This window comes from Lithobates pipiens, unplaced genomic scaffold, assembly GCF_037356315.1.
Source record: "Lithobates pipiens isolate NorthernLeopardFrog02 unplaced genomic scaffold, aLitPip1_a1.2 Scaffold_3, whole genome shotgun sequence".
Taxonomy (NCBI): Eukaryota; Metazoa; Chordata; class Amphibia; order Anura; family Ranidae; genus Lithobates; species Lithobates pipiens.
In genome coordinates this window covers 131,617,595-131,634,690 of record NW_027507790.1, presented here as the reverse complement: position 1 = coordinate 131,634,690, position 17,096 = coordinate 131,617,595, and the positions used below count along the sequence as shown (strand labels likewise).

Genomic DNA, 17,096 nt, shown 5'->3' with positions numbered 1-17,096 from the left:
CTTTGCAGGCGCTTCGGCAGAGGCGCTTTTAATCCTTATTCGGCTGTTAGCGGGGGTTAAAAGTGCCCCACTACCATCCGAAAAGCATCGCTAAAACGACAGTAAAAGGCTTAAGCTACTTACCCATTACTGGCAAAAAAACACACAAACAAAAAGAAGGAACTTTGGACACGGTGAGTACTGGGATGTAAAACTTTAATTCTTCAGAAATTTATGGAACCTTTATTTTTATTACAAAGTTGAACTTGGAAAATAATGAAAAAAGTTAACTATTAAATTAGCTATGCAATAAAAAAAAGAATAATTAAAGTGGAAGTAAACCCTTTTTGTGATCTAGCATGGTTTAGGAGATATTCACACTGCATGAAGTCAGTGACATCACCAGCGCATGTGCTCTAAAGGGACAACATACCCATGCCATCCCTTCAGAGATCTGTGCTGCAGTCTGTGACTCCCACGCACATGCACAGGAGTGACGTCAGTACGGCGCGGCCAATTAGACGGCTGGAGGATGCAAACCTGGAAGGAAGACCAAGAGAAGATGGAAGTGCCTTCGGCTTCGTTCTACAGTAAGTATTCTAAGGTAAGTATTTCATAATGTGCTAGTATGCCATGCACATTATGCCATCGCCTTACAGGGCTAAAAAAAAAATGTGGCTTAATACCGTGTTAATTGCATGTTTTAATGCAACAAGCGCAAGTACCTGAGTTTTTCCTGATATCAGTCTCCCCTTATTTTAGGTTAAGCAGCACTCAGATTGGAAGTGGGTCACCATTTAGACACTGCTGTATGCACAAGAGAGTGCAGAGTGAACAGAAGGGTGATTTCATCAGTGCCCTGATACAATTTCATGGCCCAATCAGCAGCCTTGGGTGATCAGTGTTTTTGACCAGCCCTTGCTACTGCAGAAATTGAAGTCCAGGACCTTACGGTCCCATAGGGGAGTCTGGATCACAAAAGCAATACAGAAGGTCAAAATTTCTAAATGAAAGTGTACTGGGAACCTATAAACTATTTTGTATGTTGCCCTGTCCACGTATACCTTTCTTTTGTTTTGCTAGTTTCAAACTGATCTGAGCTGCTGCCATGTTGTTTTTTTTTATATTACAAAAGGAACTGCGCAGAATTATTAATGCAGTAGCAATCCTTTCCATGAATATATTTCAAAAGTATTTTATTTAGCTGCCTTTCTAAAGAAGGATTTGACATACTGTATGAATAGGTAAAGTAGAAATCACTTTTAATTTCATTAGACATTGTTACCCCTTCCTTTCACACAAACTCTACCTCATCCGCTGCTGATCAGCATGCTCTCTTTTTTTTTTTCTGACATGTCACAGACAACCTTTCCTAAAATTAGTATACAGGGATTGCTATGGTTGACAACTTTAGAAGAGCAATGAGGACTGATTCATGAAAACTACAGAAAGAAAGTGAGCACAAAAGTGGAGCTGTCACCTATAGCATCAATTTTCTTTTCTCTAGTTTTTATGTATCAATCCTCATGTGTTCATTGCAGGGCTTATTACTTGTGACTCGTGTCTCTGCAATTTTTGCTATACTCTAAAATAGAAGACAATGGCTGCTATCGAGGGAGGTGGGTAAACTTTCATTATGTCAACACAGTGCCACTTGAGACAGGAATATTATCTTGTTGAAGGTAGGATTCTTTACAATGCAAGTTTTAAAAAGAATATTATTGTATTCATTTTTTTAAATAGATGAATGAAGAATGTTTAATATGTAAGTTTTAGATGTAGTCCTGTTAATATCTTCTCATATGCCAAAATGTTAAGGAAGCTCATAAGGCTTGCTTGTCTTCTTTAGTTTTTCCTCCCTTTTTTTCATTATTTCTTTGAAATGCTCTTCTTCCCTTTTTTTATGTTCTAGTTGCTCTTGTTTCGTTTCTTCCTCTTCCTTGTCCATCCTGATTTTTAGCTCTTTTTCCCACTGTTGGAAAATGGCGTAACATTAATATTGCAAATAATGATGTAGCAAATTCCTAATTCCAGCTTTTTACATTTATTTCATTTGTTGTGGATATCCTAGAAGGATAGGCTGGAGAGGAGACTCTTTACATAAAGCATCAACGATACTAGGATTTGCACTTTTTCCCCTTCCTGCCCAAGCCAATTTTCAGCTTTCAGCACTGACGCTTTTTAACTGGTTCCCGACCAGTGGCCACAGTTTTACTGCAACAAAATGGCACAGATGGGGGCGAAACTTTACCTTACCGCGGCCCCGACAATCGCATTTGTTTTAGAACTGATCAGTCTCCAGGCCCAGGTCAATGATTTCTGGCCTGGGCCTGCTGATCGGTTCTGACAAATAAAATGCTTCCCCTGCCTGTAAGTGGAAACACAGGCAGGGGAAGTGATGTCATCCTCCTCAGTGATGTCATCCTCCTCTCTGGAATACTTTTCCGTTCCAGAGAGGGAGAGAAGACATCCAAACATGAGCTGCACCAACACTATACTGACACAATACACGTAGACACACATTTCACCTCCGATCGCCCCCCCCCCCCTTAACCCCTTCACTCCCTGTCACCATGTCACCCAGTGCAGTGTTCATATTTTTCTTTTATCACTGTACTAGTGTCATTTGTGAGACTAATCAGCATTAGGGTACTTAGTAGTAGGCCCAGATAGGTCTAGGGACCCCCTGAACCCCCATAATAAAGGGTTAATCCCTTGATCAACCCCTCTGCCACCAGTGATCACCATATTAGTGTCACAGGTTTTTTTTTTTTTAATTATAATTTTTATTGAAAAGAAAACATTGTTACATAAACAGAAATATGCATATAAACATTTAGGTTTTGTATACAACACATAATGTATTTGGGGAAAGGGTATACGAAAAATCAAAAATTGTTCAAAACAGTCACAGCACTACCAAAACAGCAGAAACCTGAACCATTAGCTATATTTCATGACAAAAACATAGGCAAAAGTAGGGGAGCATTTAAAAAAAGAGGTCAAGGAATCAAAGCAATAATAACAAGTAAAGGGTCATCAGGCAGATAAATATTTAGCATCAGGTATGTGATATTTCAGTGGATGGAATGGAACTGATACCAGGATTAAGGTCTGAATGATTCCATAGATCACAGATTTTAGAAAATTGTGGGAGGGCATCATGTATTATTGCGGTAAGATGTTCCATTTGGCATATCTGTTCCAGCGCTTGTAGGACTTGAGGAAAAGAAGGTGGGGCAGGAGAGAGCCACCGTAAGGGTATAGCCCTTTTTGCAGCAAGTAGAATAAAGGTAGCCAATTTTTGGGTGTGCTTGGAAAGTTCAGGGATCGACAGACCTAATAGAAAGTGTATAGGGTCTAATGGAAGGGAGATATTGAACAGATCTTGTATAAAGGTCTGAATAGCCAACCAGAAAGGGCGTATCAAGGGGCATTCCCAAAAGATGTGAAAATGGGAGCCTATGTCTTCCTGGCATCTCCAACACACCGTAGGAGTCTTAGGATCATATTTGTGTATAATTTCAGGGGTTTAATACCAGAAGAGTAAGATCTTCTAAGCCGTCTTTTTGTTCTACACATTGTGATGACCTGGAAATAGCTTCCCAAATCTTCTGCCAATGAGGAAATGGGATAGAGCGGTTTTTCACCTGAGACCATTTCTGCATATAAGAATGGGATGTGTCAGTAATAGGGGTAGCGTTATGTAGGAATCTATAGAGTTCAGTATGGGTCTGGTATGGTCCCTGAGCACATAGGAGTTTGAACGGGGTAGGTTTATCAAGGCCTAAAGTGGGGGATTTAGAGGCAAAATAGTGTCTGATTTGAAGATATGAATAGAATAGTTGTTTAGGGATCTGGTATTTCTTTTGCAATTCTTCAAATGATAGAAGCGTTCTGGTAAGGGGGTGTACAATGTTTTGAAACTGGAATATACCTGCCTTCATCCATGGAAGCATTCTTTCATATGATAAACTGTCAGGAATATTGGGGTTAAACAGTACATTTTAAAGCGGAGGGCATGAGTGTTTTTTTATAGCATCAGGGAACCCACCGTACATTACCTAATAAAAGGTTTAACCCCCTGATCACTTGGTGGATGACATCAGTTTTAATGTCAGTTAGGGTCTGCGTCGCCCCAGATTAGTGCCAGTAGCACTAACACCCACGCACGCACCATACACCTCCCTTAGTAGTATAGTGTCTAAACAGATCGTTATCTTTGATCTGATCAGATCTATACTAGTGTCCCCAATAGTTTAGGGTTCCCAAAAATGCAGTGTTAGCAGGATCAGCCCATATACCTGCTAGCACCTGCATTTAGCCCCTCTGCCCAGCCCAGCCCAGGCTACCTAAGTGCAGTATCAATCGATGACTGTCACTTACAAAACACTTAACACATAAATGCAGCATTCGCAGAGTCATGCCTAATCCCTACGAACGATAACAGTTTTTTTGACAGTCAGGTGCTGTTTTTTTCCTGTGGGTTTCACTAGTTGTACCAGTAAATTTAGAGGCCAAAATGTCCAATCAAAGGCACGCTAGTGAAGAGGCGTACACGTTTCTGAGCATGACAGATGAGAGTGAAGAGGAACTCACCCATTTGTCAGATTCAGGCTCAGAATACGAACCTGTAGACAGCAGCGGCACCCTGACAGATAGCTCTGATGACGGAGTAGTGGACCCTGACTCCCTGCCAAGGTCAGGCATACCCGACCCCTTTCTTCTGATGTTGTTGAGGTGCAAGAACCAAAAGGCTCTCTTATGGAGCAGAGAGACAGTACTAGTGCTGCTCATCCTTCTGGTGAACTGGCAAGCACCATCGGCCTAGTACATCCTGGTCGTACATCTAGCACTGCAGTAATACTTGGTGACGTGGCGAGTCTCATAAGTGCAGTTCAAGCTGGTGACGTAGCTAGCACAACTAATGTCCTACAGCCACCAAGAAGACAAAGACAGGCCTATCGAACCCATAGTGCCCTTCCTGCTTCATTTGCCAATCCAAATTGGGAGCCCACCACTTCTGCATTCTTCCCTCATTCACTGGCTAACGCGAAATTCAGGTGGAAACAGTTGATTTTTTACGTCACTTGATTTTTATTTGCTGTTTTTCACGGAAGATCTCTATAGATCTATTTTGGACCAAAGCAATTTGTATGCTGGTCAATTCATCCCCAGTTGACCCTTGCCAGAGATTGGAGACCTATTACGTTCTCTCAATTTAATGCCTTCCTGGGCCTATCCCTCCTCATGGGCATAACTAAAAAAAGTGAGTTGCGGTCATATTGTTACAGTGACCCAATTCACCATATGCCCTTTTTCTCTGTCTCCATGGCTAGGACACTATACGAGCAGATGTGCGGTTCATGCATTTGAATGACAATGAATGCTGTCATCCTTGGGGTGACCCTGAATATGATCGACTTTACAAATTTCGACCCCTCGTAAACCACTTCAACCAGCAGTTTGCAGCCTTGTTTACTCCCAATAAAGTTATCTGCGTTGATGAGTCCCTGACTAAGTTTTCTGCCCGCCGTTTGTCATTCAATATATTCATATATTGAGAGGTTATTATTAGCACATTATACATATCACTACCTATTGCTATCATAGGGTATATTTACATTCCCTGAGATAACAATAAACATGATAAAAAAAATTAATGGAACAGTTTAAAAATAAAATAAAAAAGTAAAATACATTTCTAAAAATTTTAAAAAAGCACCCCCCCCCCCTGTGCTCACGCGCAAAGGTGAACGCAAGCATTGGTCTGGTGCCATATGTAAACAGAAATTGCACCATGCATGTGAGGTATCACTGCAAAGGTCAGATAGAGGGAAGTCATCTTCGCAGTAGACCTCCTCTGTAAATCTAAAGTGGTAACTTGTAAAGGATTTTAAAGGCTTTTAAAAATGTATGTAGTTAGTCGCCGCTGCACGTTTGTGTGCAATTTTAAAGCATGTCGTGTTTGGTATCCATGTACTCAGCATAAGATCATATTATTTATTTGGGCAATATAGTGCATTAAAAGTAAAAAAAAAAAATCCAAAAAAATTGCATTTGAAAAATCACTGCGCAAATACTGTGTGAAAAAAAAATGCAACACCCACCCTTTTAATCTGTAGGGCCTTTGCTTTAAAAAAAATATATAATGTTTGGGGGTCCAACGTAATTTTCTAGCAAAAAAAAAATATTTTTTCATGTAAACAAAAATGGGGGTTCAAAGTAATTTTCTAGCAAAAAAAATAAATATTTTTTCATGTAAACAAAAAAGTGTCAGAAAGGGCTTTGTCTTTAAGTGGTTAGAAGAGTGGGTGATGTGTGACATAAGCTTCTAAATGTTGTGTATAAAATGCCAGGACAGTTCAACCCCCCCCCCCCCCCATGACCCCATTTTGGAAAGTAGACACACCAAGCTATTTGATGATAGGCATGTTGAGTCCATGGAATATGTTATATTTTTATAGTTTCGGGTAAATTACAAACTTTTTTTTTTTTTGCACAAAGTTGTCACTAAATGATATATTGCTCAAACATGCCATGGGCATATATGGAATTACACCCCAAAATACATTCTGTTGCTTCTCCTGAGTATGGGAATACCACATGTGTGAGACTTTTTGGCAGCCTCGCCATACAGGACCCAGAAATCTAATCACCGCCTTCAGGCTTTCTAAGGGTGTAAAATGGTGATTTCACTTCCTCCCTACCTATCACAATTTCAGAGGCCATGAAATGTCAAGATAGCACAACACCCCCACAAATGACCCTATTTTGGAAAGTAGACACTTCAAGCTATTTGCTGAGAGGCATGGTGTGTCCATGGAATATTTTATATTTTGCCACAAGTTTTGGGAAAATTATTTATTTATTTATTTTTTACACAAAGTTGGCACTAAATGATATATTGTTCAAACGTGGCATGGTTATATGTGGAATATCAGCCCAAATACATTCTGCTGCTACATTCTGCTGCTACAAGTGTGAGACCTTTTGGGAGCCTAGCTGCATACAGGACCCCAAAAACCAAGCACCACCTTCAGGTTATCTGAAGGTGTAAAATTGTGATTTTACTCCTCACTACCCATGACAGTTATGGAGGCCCTGACATTTCCAGATAGCACAACCCTCCCCCCCCCCCCAAATGACCCCATTTTGGAAAGTAGACACCCCAAGGTATTTGCTAAGTGGCATGGTGAGTATTTTGAAGCTCTCATTTGTTTTTTAAAATGAAGAAAGAAAGGAAAACTGTAATTTTTCTTTTTTCTATTTTCAAAATTTTGTGGCAAAAAAAGAGATCTGCAAAATACTTAACATGCCTCTCAGCAAATAGCTTGGGGTGTCTACTTTCCAAAATGGGGTCATTTGGAGGGGGGGTGTTGTGCTATCTGGGCACTTCATGGCTTCCAAAACTGAGTGAGGGTCCTGTACACGGCTAGGCTCCCAAAAAGTCAGTTTGAACATATGATCCTAATAGAAGTGCTGATTGCCACAAGCAAGTTGGTAGCAGGCTTCTGCAGGTTTTCAACAACCTTTAAGTAGTGATGAAGCCTGCTAGAACCTAAATGAGGGGCAGGGATAAGATATTATGATAGACTCGCATCACGGGGCAGCAGGGCTGGGGGGGGGGGGGTAGGAGGGATGGCTGTCCCAGGTGCTGGCATCATGTGAGGTCAAGGGGGCACAGCATGAAGAATTTCTGCCACTACAAGCCAATAGGAGTAGTGACAACAGCATCACTACTCTTGTTAGCTCAGCGCATCAGGTATCAAGTCGAATCCAGAGGACAGAGAAATCGGGAGGAGGTGCTCTCCCCCCTTCAGTTTATCCTCCTGTCACTGATTGCTACTGCATTGAAACTGTCAGATCGGGACTGTGCAGGGTAAGTTGACTCTCAAAAGTCCTGATCTGACAGCAGGTGTCCCAGAGTCGCTTTGCCAGGGCCGGGACAAGGGGGAAGGAGGGCAGGAGGGGGCTGCCCCAGGTGTTGATATCATGTGAGGGTGATTTGGGAAGATTTGTGCTGGGAGGTCTAGTAAGGCCATTTTTTAGGGGGGTTTTGTGTTAGGAAGGGGGGTTAGTAGGGTGGAGGGTTTTTTCTGGGAGGGCAAATTTGTGTGGGGGGAGGGAGATCTGTACTATGAGGGAAAATTGGGAGGGGGGGGGTGATTTGTGTACTAGGAGTGGGATTTGTGTTTTGGGGAGGATGTACACTCATGGGGAAAATTTGGGGTAGAGGATTTGTGCTAGGAGGGGAGATTTGGTGGGGGAGGGCTTTTTGCTCGGAGGGAAATTTTGAGGGGTATAGGATTTGTGACAAGATGGGCAATGAGGGGATTTGTATTAGGAGGAGAGATTTGAGGAGAGAATTTGAGGTGGATGTGGGGATTTGTGCTGGGAGGCAGGGGAATTTTAATTTAGGGAGAATTTTGGCTTACAAAAGGAAAATATATGCTTAGGGGGTCCATGAGTATTGCTTTTTTTTTGGGGGGGGGATTTTTTCTGACACATAATGCTCATATATCTTGAGGAGGGGGTCAAGTTTGGCATCTTCACCCTGGGTTGGTTAACAACTTCACTCCCGGAAGATTTTACCCCTCTTCGTGACCAGAGTATGTTTTACAATTTGGTAATGTGTCGCTTCAACTGGTAATTGAACGGTTATGCAATGCTGTACCCAAACTAAATTTGTGTCCTTTTTTCCCCACAAATAGAGATTTCTTTTGGTGGTATTTGATCACCGCTGCGGTTTTTATTTTTTGCGCTATACAGTAAACAAAAAAAGAGCAACAATTTAGAAAAAAAAACAATATTTTTTACTTTTTGCTACAATAAATATCCCAAAAATGTTTTTCAAAAATGTCTTCATGAGTTTAGGCCAATATATATTGTTCTACATATTTTTGGCAAAAAACAAATATCACAATAAGCATATTTTGAAAGTTATAGCGTCTACAAAATATGGGAAAGATTTATGGCATTTTTATTATTTTTTTTTTTTTTACTAGTAATGGTGGTGATCTGCGATTAGCGGTACTACTGTCACATGTACATGTACTAAACTAAATATGTCATTTTTTTTAAATGCAGTGAATGTTCAACAAATATTTATTTTGGGTGATCTTCCATGTGCATGTGTTTTAAACAGTGATTGATTTACCTGCAGTGAATGTCTGGTTTTGATACAAATTAAGTGTTTTCAAGTTATTTAGTAGTTGGATTATATGACCATCTTTAAGAAATTAATAACAAAAAAAAAAAAAAATGATATGACATATTTTAAACTGAAAAGAGTGGGGCGCTAATTGGATTGCATCCAACAAATGCATGTGTGAGATACATTTGATATCCTGTTTTCAGGAACTAAACAATACCTAATTAATAGCCCTGTTTTCACATTCTGAGCTTCAGCTTGCCATCTTGCAGTTTTATGTTACATTAAATAAGTGTTATAAACAAATTAATAATTCAGTAATTAGCTTTTGACATTGCATGGCTTAAAAATAATTAGAGAGATGTTATGAATTTGTTGAAGATCCTATTAATTAGCAAAGAATGTCCTAGAAAAATATAAACTGCAGGCTATTCCATTTAATGGTTAGTTGTAACTTAAAAAAATATATATTTTTTTTTAAATATTAAGTATCTAGAGATACCAAGCAACCTTGCTCAAAAAATCTTTCCTGTGCTTTTTTATTGTACTGTTCTGCAACCATGGGGTCGGGCTATTGTAAACATTTATTTGTTCAAATTTATGTCTATGTCTGCCTTGTACCTGCAGACAGGGTTAACCAACAAGGAAGGCATTTTCTCCACATAGTCACTTGGATTTACTGTCTTCATGGCTAGGAGCCATAAAAGTTTACCTCTATACTGCGAGGCATGTATGTGGTTAATGGAGATTAACTAGATACTAGAAGCAGGCAGACCCTACATAAGGTTTGCTAAGGCCTGCCTGTAAACAAGTTCATGTGGGGAAGTGGAGTAATGGACACTTATGTCCATAGAGGCTTCCAGAGATAATTGCCTAAAAATGGTGTATGGTGTTAAGGCAGCACTCTCCTTAATAAGGAATACTTTCCCAGTTTTATGCTGGTTCTTTCACTGCTTGTCACTGTAATGACTACCAACTGCATTATTTTCACATCAGCCCACTACTTTTCGGTGCAGCATTTCTAAACCTGTGCCGCATATTGTGCACAAGGCTCAACCAGCCATTGCACTTTGGCTTCCCATTAAGACATAGTTGAAAACCATTATCTCTTACTTTTCAGGACACTCACTTCTGGCCTTTGCATTAGATTTATTTAGCCCTGGATCCCAGAAAGCACAGCAATGTGCTTTAACCTCAGAAGTCTCTCTCTCTTCAACGACTCTCAGGTCAGTACCCAGGACACCCCATGCCACAGTATGTCCTAGTATTGGGGTGCTGACCACTAGAGAAGGAACCCAAGTACATTAGTTCTTTTTCTACCATAGATTTCCATCACCCACACCATGTCACCCCACTTCCTGGATGGTTGGCTCCTACCCTGCAATTAGACACTTCTACTTTAGTCGCTGGCAACAGTGATGCAACCCTCCAATTCAGTCACTCTTGGGACACCTGTACTGTATTTTCTCCTTGTGATGTTTCCTCCCTTTGGTGTTACCATGTTATGTGATACACCATGCATACACCCCTTTAATGTGTCCTCGGATGACTTCAGACCAGACAACTGAATTCTCTATATTTGGCTTATCCTCCACAAGTACAAGTCAATACATCTTCTCCATACTGACAGTCTTTACATAGCCCTGGGGCCCCTGCCCTATTGTTAGGTCCGTTCCTTTCGGAGACTTGAAATCAGTCCATTTTTCAGGGGTCAGCACAGAAGATGACCAGATAAATGTAGCTACACAAAGAAACTGGGACTAGACCATATGTATATATCGTGAAAGTAAGACTTATTTACAGTGGATGTAAGAGAACTACAAACCAGCAAGCAATAAACATGCATGGAAATCAAAACAGAAAGACAAAATGCAGCAACCCAAACATCTAAATACATAAATAAATATATGCAAATGTGACACATGCAAGGCTGGGGAAACTGGAGAAGCGGATGGGAAGGGGGAAACAAAATCGGGAAAGGAACAACAGGAACAAGGCAGCAGAGCGTGGGTATAGGCAAGATCAAGAGTAAATGGCAATAGAGTAAGGCAGCAGCATGACAAACAGGGTACAAGGCAGGAGCAGCCAAAATGACTGACATGAATAGAGATAGCAGAGGTGGCTCTTAAAGCAGAGGCTTCACTGCTGGTTTCTCCTACAAGCAATGGTGGTGGCAGCAACCAAAAAAAATCGCCTGGGATGCAAACATTGTGGGATCCCTTTAACAGGTAAGTGTCCTAACATTAAAAGTCAGCAGCAACAGTATTTGTAGCTGCTGGCTATACCTTTTTTTGGTGGGGGGGGGGGGGGGGGGCTGGAGCTCCTCTTTAAGTACCCTCCCAGCAGCTGTGGCCAGGTGGAGCTGATTGCTGGAGCCTGCTGGCTGAGAGACATCCACTGGTGGACACTGGAACTACAGTTTTCCACGCAGAGAACCACAGTGCCACCAGCAAGTGAACCAGGTTCTGACACCATATAGAATACAAATTCTGTACCCTGGAAACCCGATCAGGTTCGTGGCAAGGGGCTGAAGAAATGCAACAGTCCAACCACATATCTCTCACAGGTCCTGCTCCTTTTTCATTTACAAATAGATTTCTACTAGCCTCCCCTTGTATTTATAAACCATTAGAGGGGGCAGCATTATTAACACAGTTAACTCTTTACAACCCTGAAAGCACCAACTCATATGCAGTCACCAACTCAAATGCAGTCACATAGCACATTATAACAGCCATAACATTTCAACATAACATAAAGCAGCAGTATAAATGAGCTAGCCACATAAAACATACATTAGGTATCTGCCTACATGCCCCCCACCTAACACACACATGATTCCAGGAAACCTATTGTGGTAAGCAGAATGAACATTTAGAAGTATACCGGATCCTCCACTCCCATATGTACAAATGACTCTGCTCCTGATAACACCTCCAACCTTCTGAGGTCAATCTCATGTGCCTGGGTTTGAACCTGGGTCCTTCTGTTTTTGGGCTGCTTGCATGCTCACTTCCAAGCCTACTCTCTGTGTCCATAAGAAACAGAGACCTTGCGGTCCTCCATCTTCCATTTGAGAATGCCTCACTGATGCTCAATAGGATTTAAGTTTGCAGAAATGCTTGGCCAGTCCATCACCTTTACCTTCAGCTTCTTTAACAAGGCAGTGGTTATCTTGGACATGTGTTTGTGGTCATTATCATCTTAGAATACTCCCCTGCATTCCAGTCTCCGAATGGAGGGGATCATGCTCTGCTTCAGTATTTCACAGTACATATTGGCATTCATGGTTCCCTTAAAGTGGTTGTAAACCCCCATGTGACCTTACATACAGTGTAAAGCAGGGCATGGGACAGAAATAACTGCAGTCTTATCAGCTGAAGCTGATATGACTCATACAGGCAAACACTAGGTAATCAGTACAAGTAAATACTGTGAAATAAACAAGTCAGCTATGAACAGGGAAGCAGGGTTGCCATAGAAACATTAGATTGAGAAGGAGGCTTGGTTAACAGTACAGAAAGTGCTCAATGTAAGGGAGGAAATACACTCCACTGTGGACTCAGAAAACAATACTTAAGATGGCGCTGCCTAACCCCTGGAACCAAGATTTTTAAAGTTTCTTTAGGCTGGGTTCACACTGCTCCGGCTACGAGAACCGGATGTGATTTGCACCGAACTGCGCTGCAGTGTGAACCCAGCCTTAAACAGTGAGTAATATGCGATTTGGGCTGGATTACAGTGGCTATAGTTTAATAATTAGTTATTATAATGGACTAAATGAAAAGAAGCATCAGAGTGGGAGAGTTTATTCCTCTTTAATGAACTGTAGCTGTCCAAAGCTGGCAGCACTCATGCAGACCCAGACCATGACATGCCCACCACCATGCTTGACTGTAGGCAAGTGTCAGAAACCATGGAACAGACTGAGACAGAAGTACAATCAAATCACACTTGTTTATTAATAAAAATAAAAAGGTAAATAGAAAAAAGCGTAGTCAAGCATAGCCAGAGTCCTGTAGCCAAATCGGGTAGTCAGCCAGTCCAAAGTTCATAAACCAGATTGGGTAGTCAGCCAGGCCAGAAGTCAGGGATCCAATGAGAGCAACCAGGTGGGATGTCAGCAAGCCAGTCTTGAAACAAACAGCAGGAGATGGTTCCCTGTGATGTGACCAACGCGAAGGCAAATGAAAAAGTGAGCAGAGCTTTAAATAGGCAGGTCAGACAAGCATCATCGGGAACAGCTGGTAACTGTGGAAAGAGAAGAGAGCTGGCAATTAGCTGACAGCTGAGTGGCCAGCCCAGAGGAGGAAGGGCTAAGCCAGCCCTGACAGTACCCCCCCCCCTCAATGACCCCTCTCCCTCGGAGGGCCACCGGGCTTAAGGGGAAACAGTCTATAGAACTCGTGGAGAAGAACAGGGGCATGTACGTCAGAGGATGAAACCCAGGAGCGTTCCTTCGGACTGTACCCCTTCCAATGCACCAGGTACTGTATACGCCCGCGGAACCTACGGGAGTCAACAAAGGATTGTACCTCATACTCCTCATGGTTCTCAACCAGAATAGGGTGAGGACGTGGCCCCAAGGTGGTAAATCGGTTACAGACTAAGGGTTTCAATGAGGAGACATGAAACACATTAGAGATGCGCATACTAGGAGGAAGGTCCAACGCGTAAGCTACTGGGTTAATCCTGCGAAGGATACGGAATGGCCCAATAAACCGAGGTGCAAACTTCAGTGAGGGAACACAAAGCCGGAGGTTGCGAGATGACAGCCAGACCCTGTCCCCAACCTGGTAGGAAGGCGCAGGCAGGCGTCTGCGGTCAGCATGGAATCTGTACCTATCATTAGCATGACGCAAAGCCTCCTGGACTTGTACCCAAGTGGAACGAAGACCACGGAGATGCTCCTCTAACGCAGGAATACTCTGTGGAACAAACGAGTCAGGCAACATGGAAGGTTGGAAACCATAATTTGCCATAAATGGAGACAATCGGGAGGCAGAATTCAAGGCAATGTTGTGAGCAAACTCTGCCCAAGGTAATAGGTCAGACCAGTTGTTATGATGGTCAGAAATATAGCAAAGTAGGAATTGCTCCAAGGACTGATTGGCTCGTTCTGCGGCCCCATTAGACTGCAGGTGATACGCAGAAGAGAACGCAAGCTGGATTCCCAACTGTGCACAAAAGGCTCGCCAGAATCGGGAGACAAACTGACTGCCCCTATCCGAGACAATCACCTTGGGTAGCCCATGTAAGCGAAAGATCTCCCAAGCAAAAATGGAAGCCAGTTCCTTAGAGGTGGGCAACTTCTTAAGTGGAATACAATGACACATCTTTGAGAAGCGGTCAACCACCACAAGGATAACAGTGTTGCCTTGGGAGTTGGGCAATTCCACAATGAAATCCATAGACAGGTGAGTCAAGGGCCTCTCTCCATTGGGTATGGGTTGTAGGAGGCCCACTGGAAGGTGTCGTGGAGTCTTACTCTGAGCACACACGGGACAGGCAGCTACGAAGGCAGTAACATCAGCCCGTAGACTAGGCCACCAGAATTGTTGGGAGATGGCCCAAATGAGTTGATTCCTCCCAGGATGGCCAGCTGCCTTGGGAGAATGGTAAGTCTGGAGCACTGCAGTACGGAGACTCTCTGGGACAAAGCAGCAGTCACAAGGTTTATCAGGAGGAGCATGGACCTGAGCAGCAAGAATTTTGTCACCCAAAAGGAGAAGTAAGACTGGTGCTAACCGTAGCCAAGATATGATCAGGAGGAATCATAGGAACCGACTCCGACTTGGAAGTGGAGGAAAATTGTTGTGACAAGGCATCAGCCCTTACATTCTTAGTTCCGGGTAAGAATGAGACAATGTAATTAAAGCTCGACAAGAAAAGAGCCCATTGCGCCCTTCTGGGAGAGAGTCGCTTAGCCTCAGACAAGAATGTAAGGCCGCGTACACACGCGGGGACTGTTCGCTCAACTTTGTCCGCTGAACAGTGTTTAGGCGGACAGTCCGCTCGTGTGTGGGCTTTCAGCGGACAGTTTCAGCGGACAGTCTGCTGAACAAAGTTTTTCGGAAATTCCGAAAAACTGTCCGCTGAAACTCTGTTTCAGCGAACAGTCCCCTCGTGTGTAGGCTTGTTCGTCAAACTAAGTTCCGCGCTTGCTCAGAAAGGATTTACACGCCGAAGTTTGCATTGCAGTGTATAGGACGGCGTATTTTTCGTCCCGTCGTACGTGCCGTTCACGTCATCGCGCACGGTTTCAGCGGACTGTTCGTTCGTCGTGTGTGGGCAAGTCCGTCCATGCTAATTTTGAGCGGACTGTCCGCTGAAACTGTTTGACGGACAAAGTTGAGCGAACAGTCCCCGCGTGTGTACGCGGCCTAAGATTCTTATGGTCAGTAAGAATAAGAATGGGCACAGTGGTATCTTCAAGGAGATGTCTCCATTCTTTCAGGGCTAAAATGATCGCCAACAGCTCTCTGTCACCAATCTCATAATTGCACTCAGTAGGTGACAATTTCTTGGAAAAGTAGCCGCACGGATGCATAGCACTCTCAGAGTTAGGATGTTGAGACAGAAGGGTGCCAACTCCAGTCTCAGAAGCATCAACTTCTAGGATAAAAGGCAACATAGGATCAGGATGTGCCAACACAGGAGCAGAAACAAAGGTAGCCTTGAGTGTCTCAAAGGCCTTAATGGACTCCGGAGACCAACTCTGTGGGTTACCGTCCTTTCTGGTCATATCAGTCAGAGGCTTGACCAGAGACGAGAAGTTACGAATAAACTTCCGATAGTAGTTGGCAAAGCCCAGGAAACACTGCAGAGGACGTAAACCCACGGGTCGAGGCCACTGTAGGACTGCCGTCAGTTTCTCTGGGTCCATCGAAAAACCAGCAGTGGAAATGACATAACCCAGGAATGTAACCTGTTCACAATGGAACTCGCACTTCTCCAGTTTACAATAGAGATTGTTGTCTCTTAGTTTCTGAAGTACACGACAGACATCTGTGTGGTGGCTCTCCAGGGACTTGGAAAATATGAGGATATCATCGAGATAAACCACCACACACAATTGCAACAAATCTCGGAGGACATCGTTAATAAATTCCTGGAAAACTGCCGGGGCGTTACAAAGGCCAAAAGACATTACCAGGTATTCATAATGGCCTGTTCTGGTATTAAACGCAGTTTTCCACTCGTCGCCCCCCTTATTGCGCATGAGATTGTATGCCCCTCTCAGGTCAAGCTTTGTGAAAACCGTTGCTTCCTTGAGGCCGTCAAATAACTCTGTAATCAATGGAATCGGGTAGGTATTCTTAATCGTGACACGATTGAGACCCCAATAATCTATACAAGGTCTCAGTTCACCGCTCTTCTTTTTCAAAAAGAAGAAACCAGCAGGAGACGGGGACTTGCAGATGAAACCTTGAGAAAGTGCGTCAGCAACATACTCCTCCATGGCCTTATCCTCCAAGACCGACAAAGGGTAAACGCAGCCATGAGGAGGTATGGCACCGGGTTGAAGGTCAATTGCGCAATCATTAGGCTGGTGTGGAGGCAAACTACCAGCTTGACCTTGATCAAAGACATCACCAAAATCATGGTACTCCTCCGGCAAGGAGGGGAGTGAAGCGGTGCACAGGACCTTGGATACCTTCAGGAAGCATGTCTCACTGCATTGTGGTGACCAGAAGAGAACCTCAGCATGGAGCCAATCAAAAGAGGGGTTGTGCCTCTGTAACCAAGGATAACCAATAACCAGTGGAAATCTGGGTGAGGAAATAACTTGGAATTGGATTATCTCATGCTGAAGAGCCCCTACGGCCATGGACAACGGAACCGTCTCATGAGTCATATGGGCAGGCTGTAAAGGTCTCCCGTCAAGAGCCTCAATGGCAAGTGGAGTGTCACGCAGCTGCAGCGGAATGGAGTGCTGCGAAACAAATGCAGCATCAATGAA

The 17,096-nt window shown here is 43.1% G+C and overlaps 1 protein-coding gene across 1 annotated transcript in view; it reads right to left on the bottom strand.

Moving 5' to 3' along the window:
• Positions 1 to 178: 178 nt before the first annotated feature.
• Positions 179 to 17,096, bottom strand: part of TMEM232 (transmembrane protein 232) — a 323,216-nt gene continuing 306,298 nt past the window's right edge. Inside the window, exon 14 of the mRNA XM_077462299.1 lies at positions 179 to 1,951. Within this exon, the coding sequence (XP_077318425.1) occupies positions 1,793 to 1,951 (159 nt within the window). The 3' untranslated portion in view covers positions 179 to 1,792. The remainder of the gene's footprint in view (positions 1,952 to 17,096) is intronic.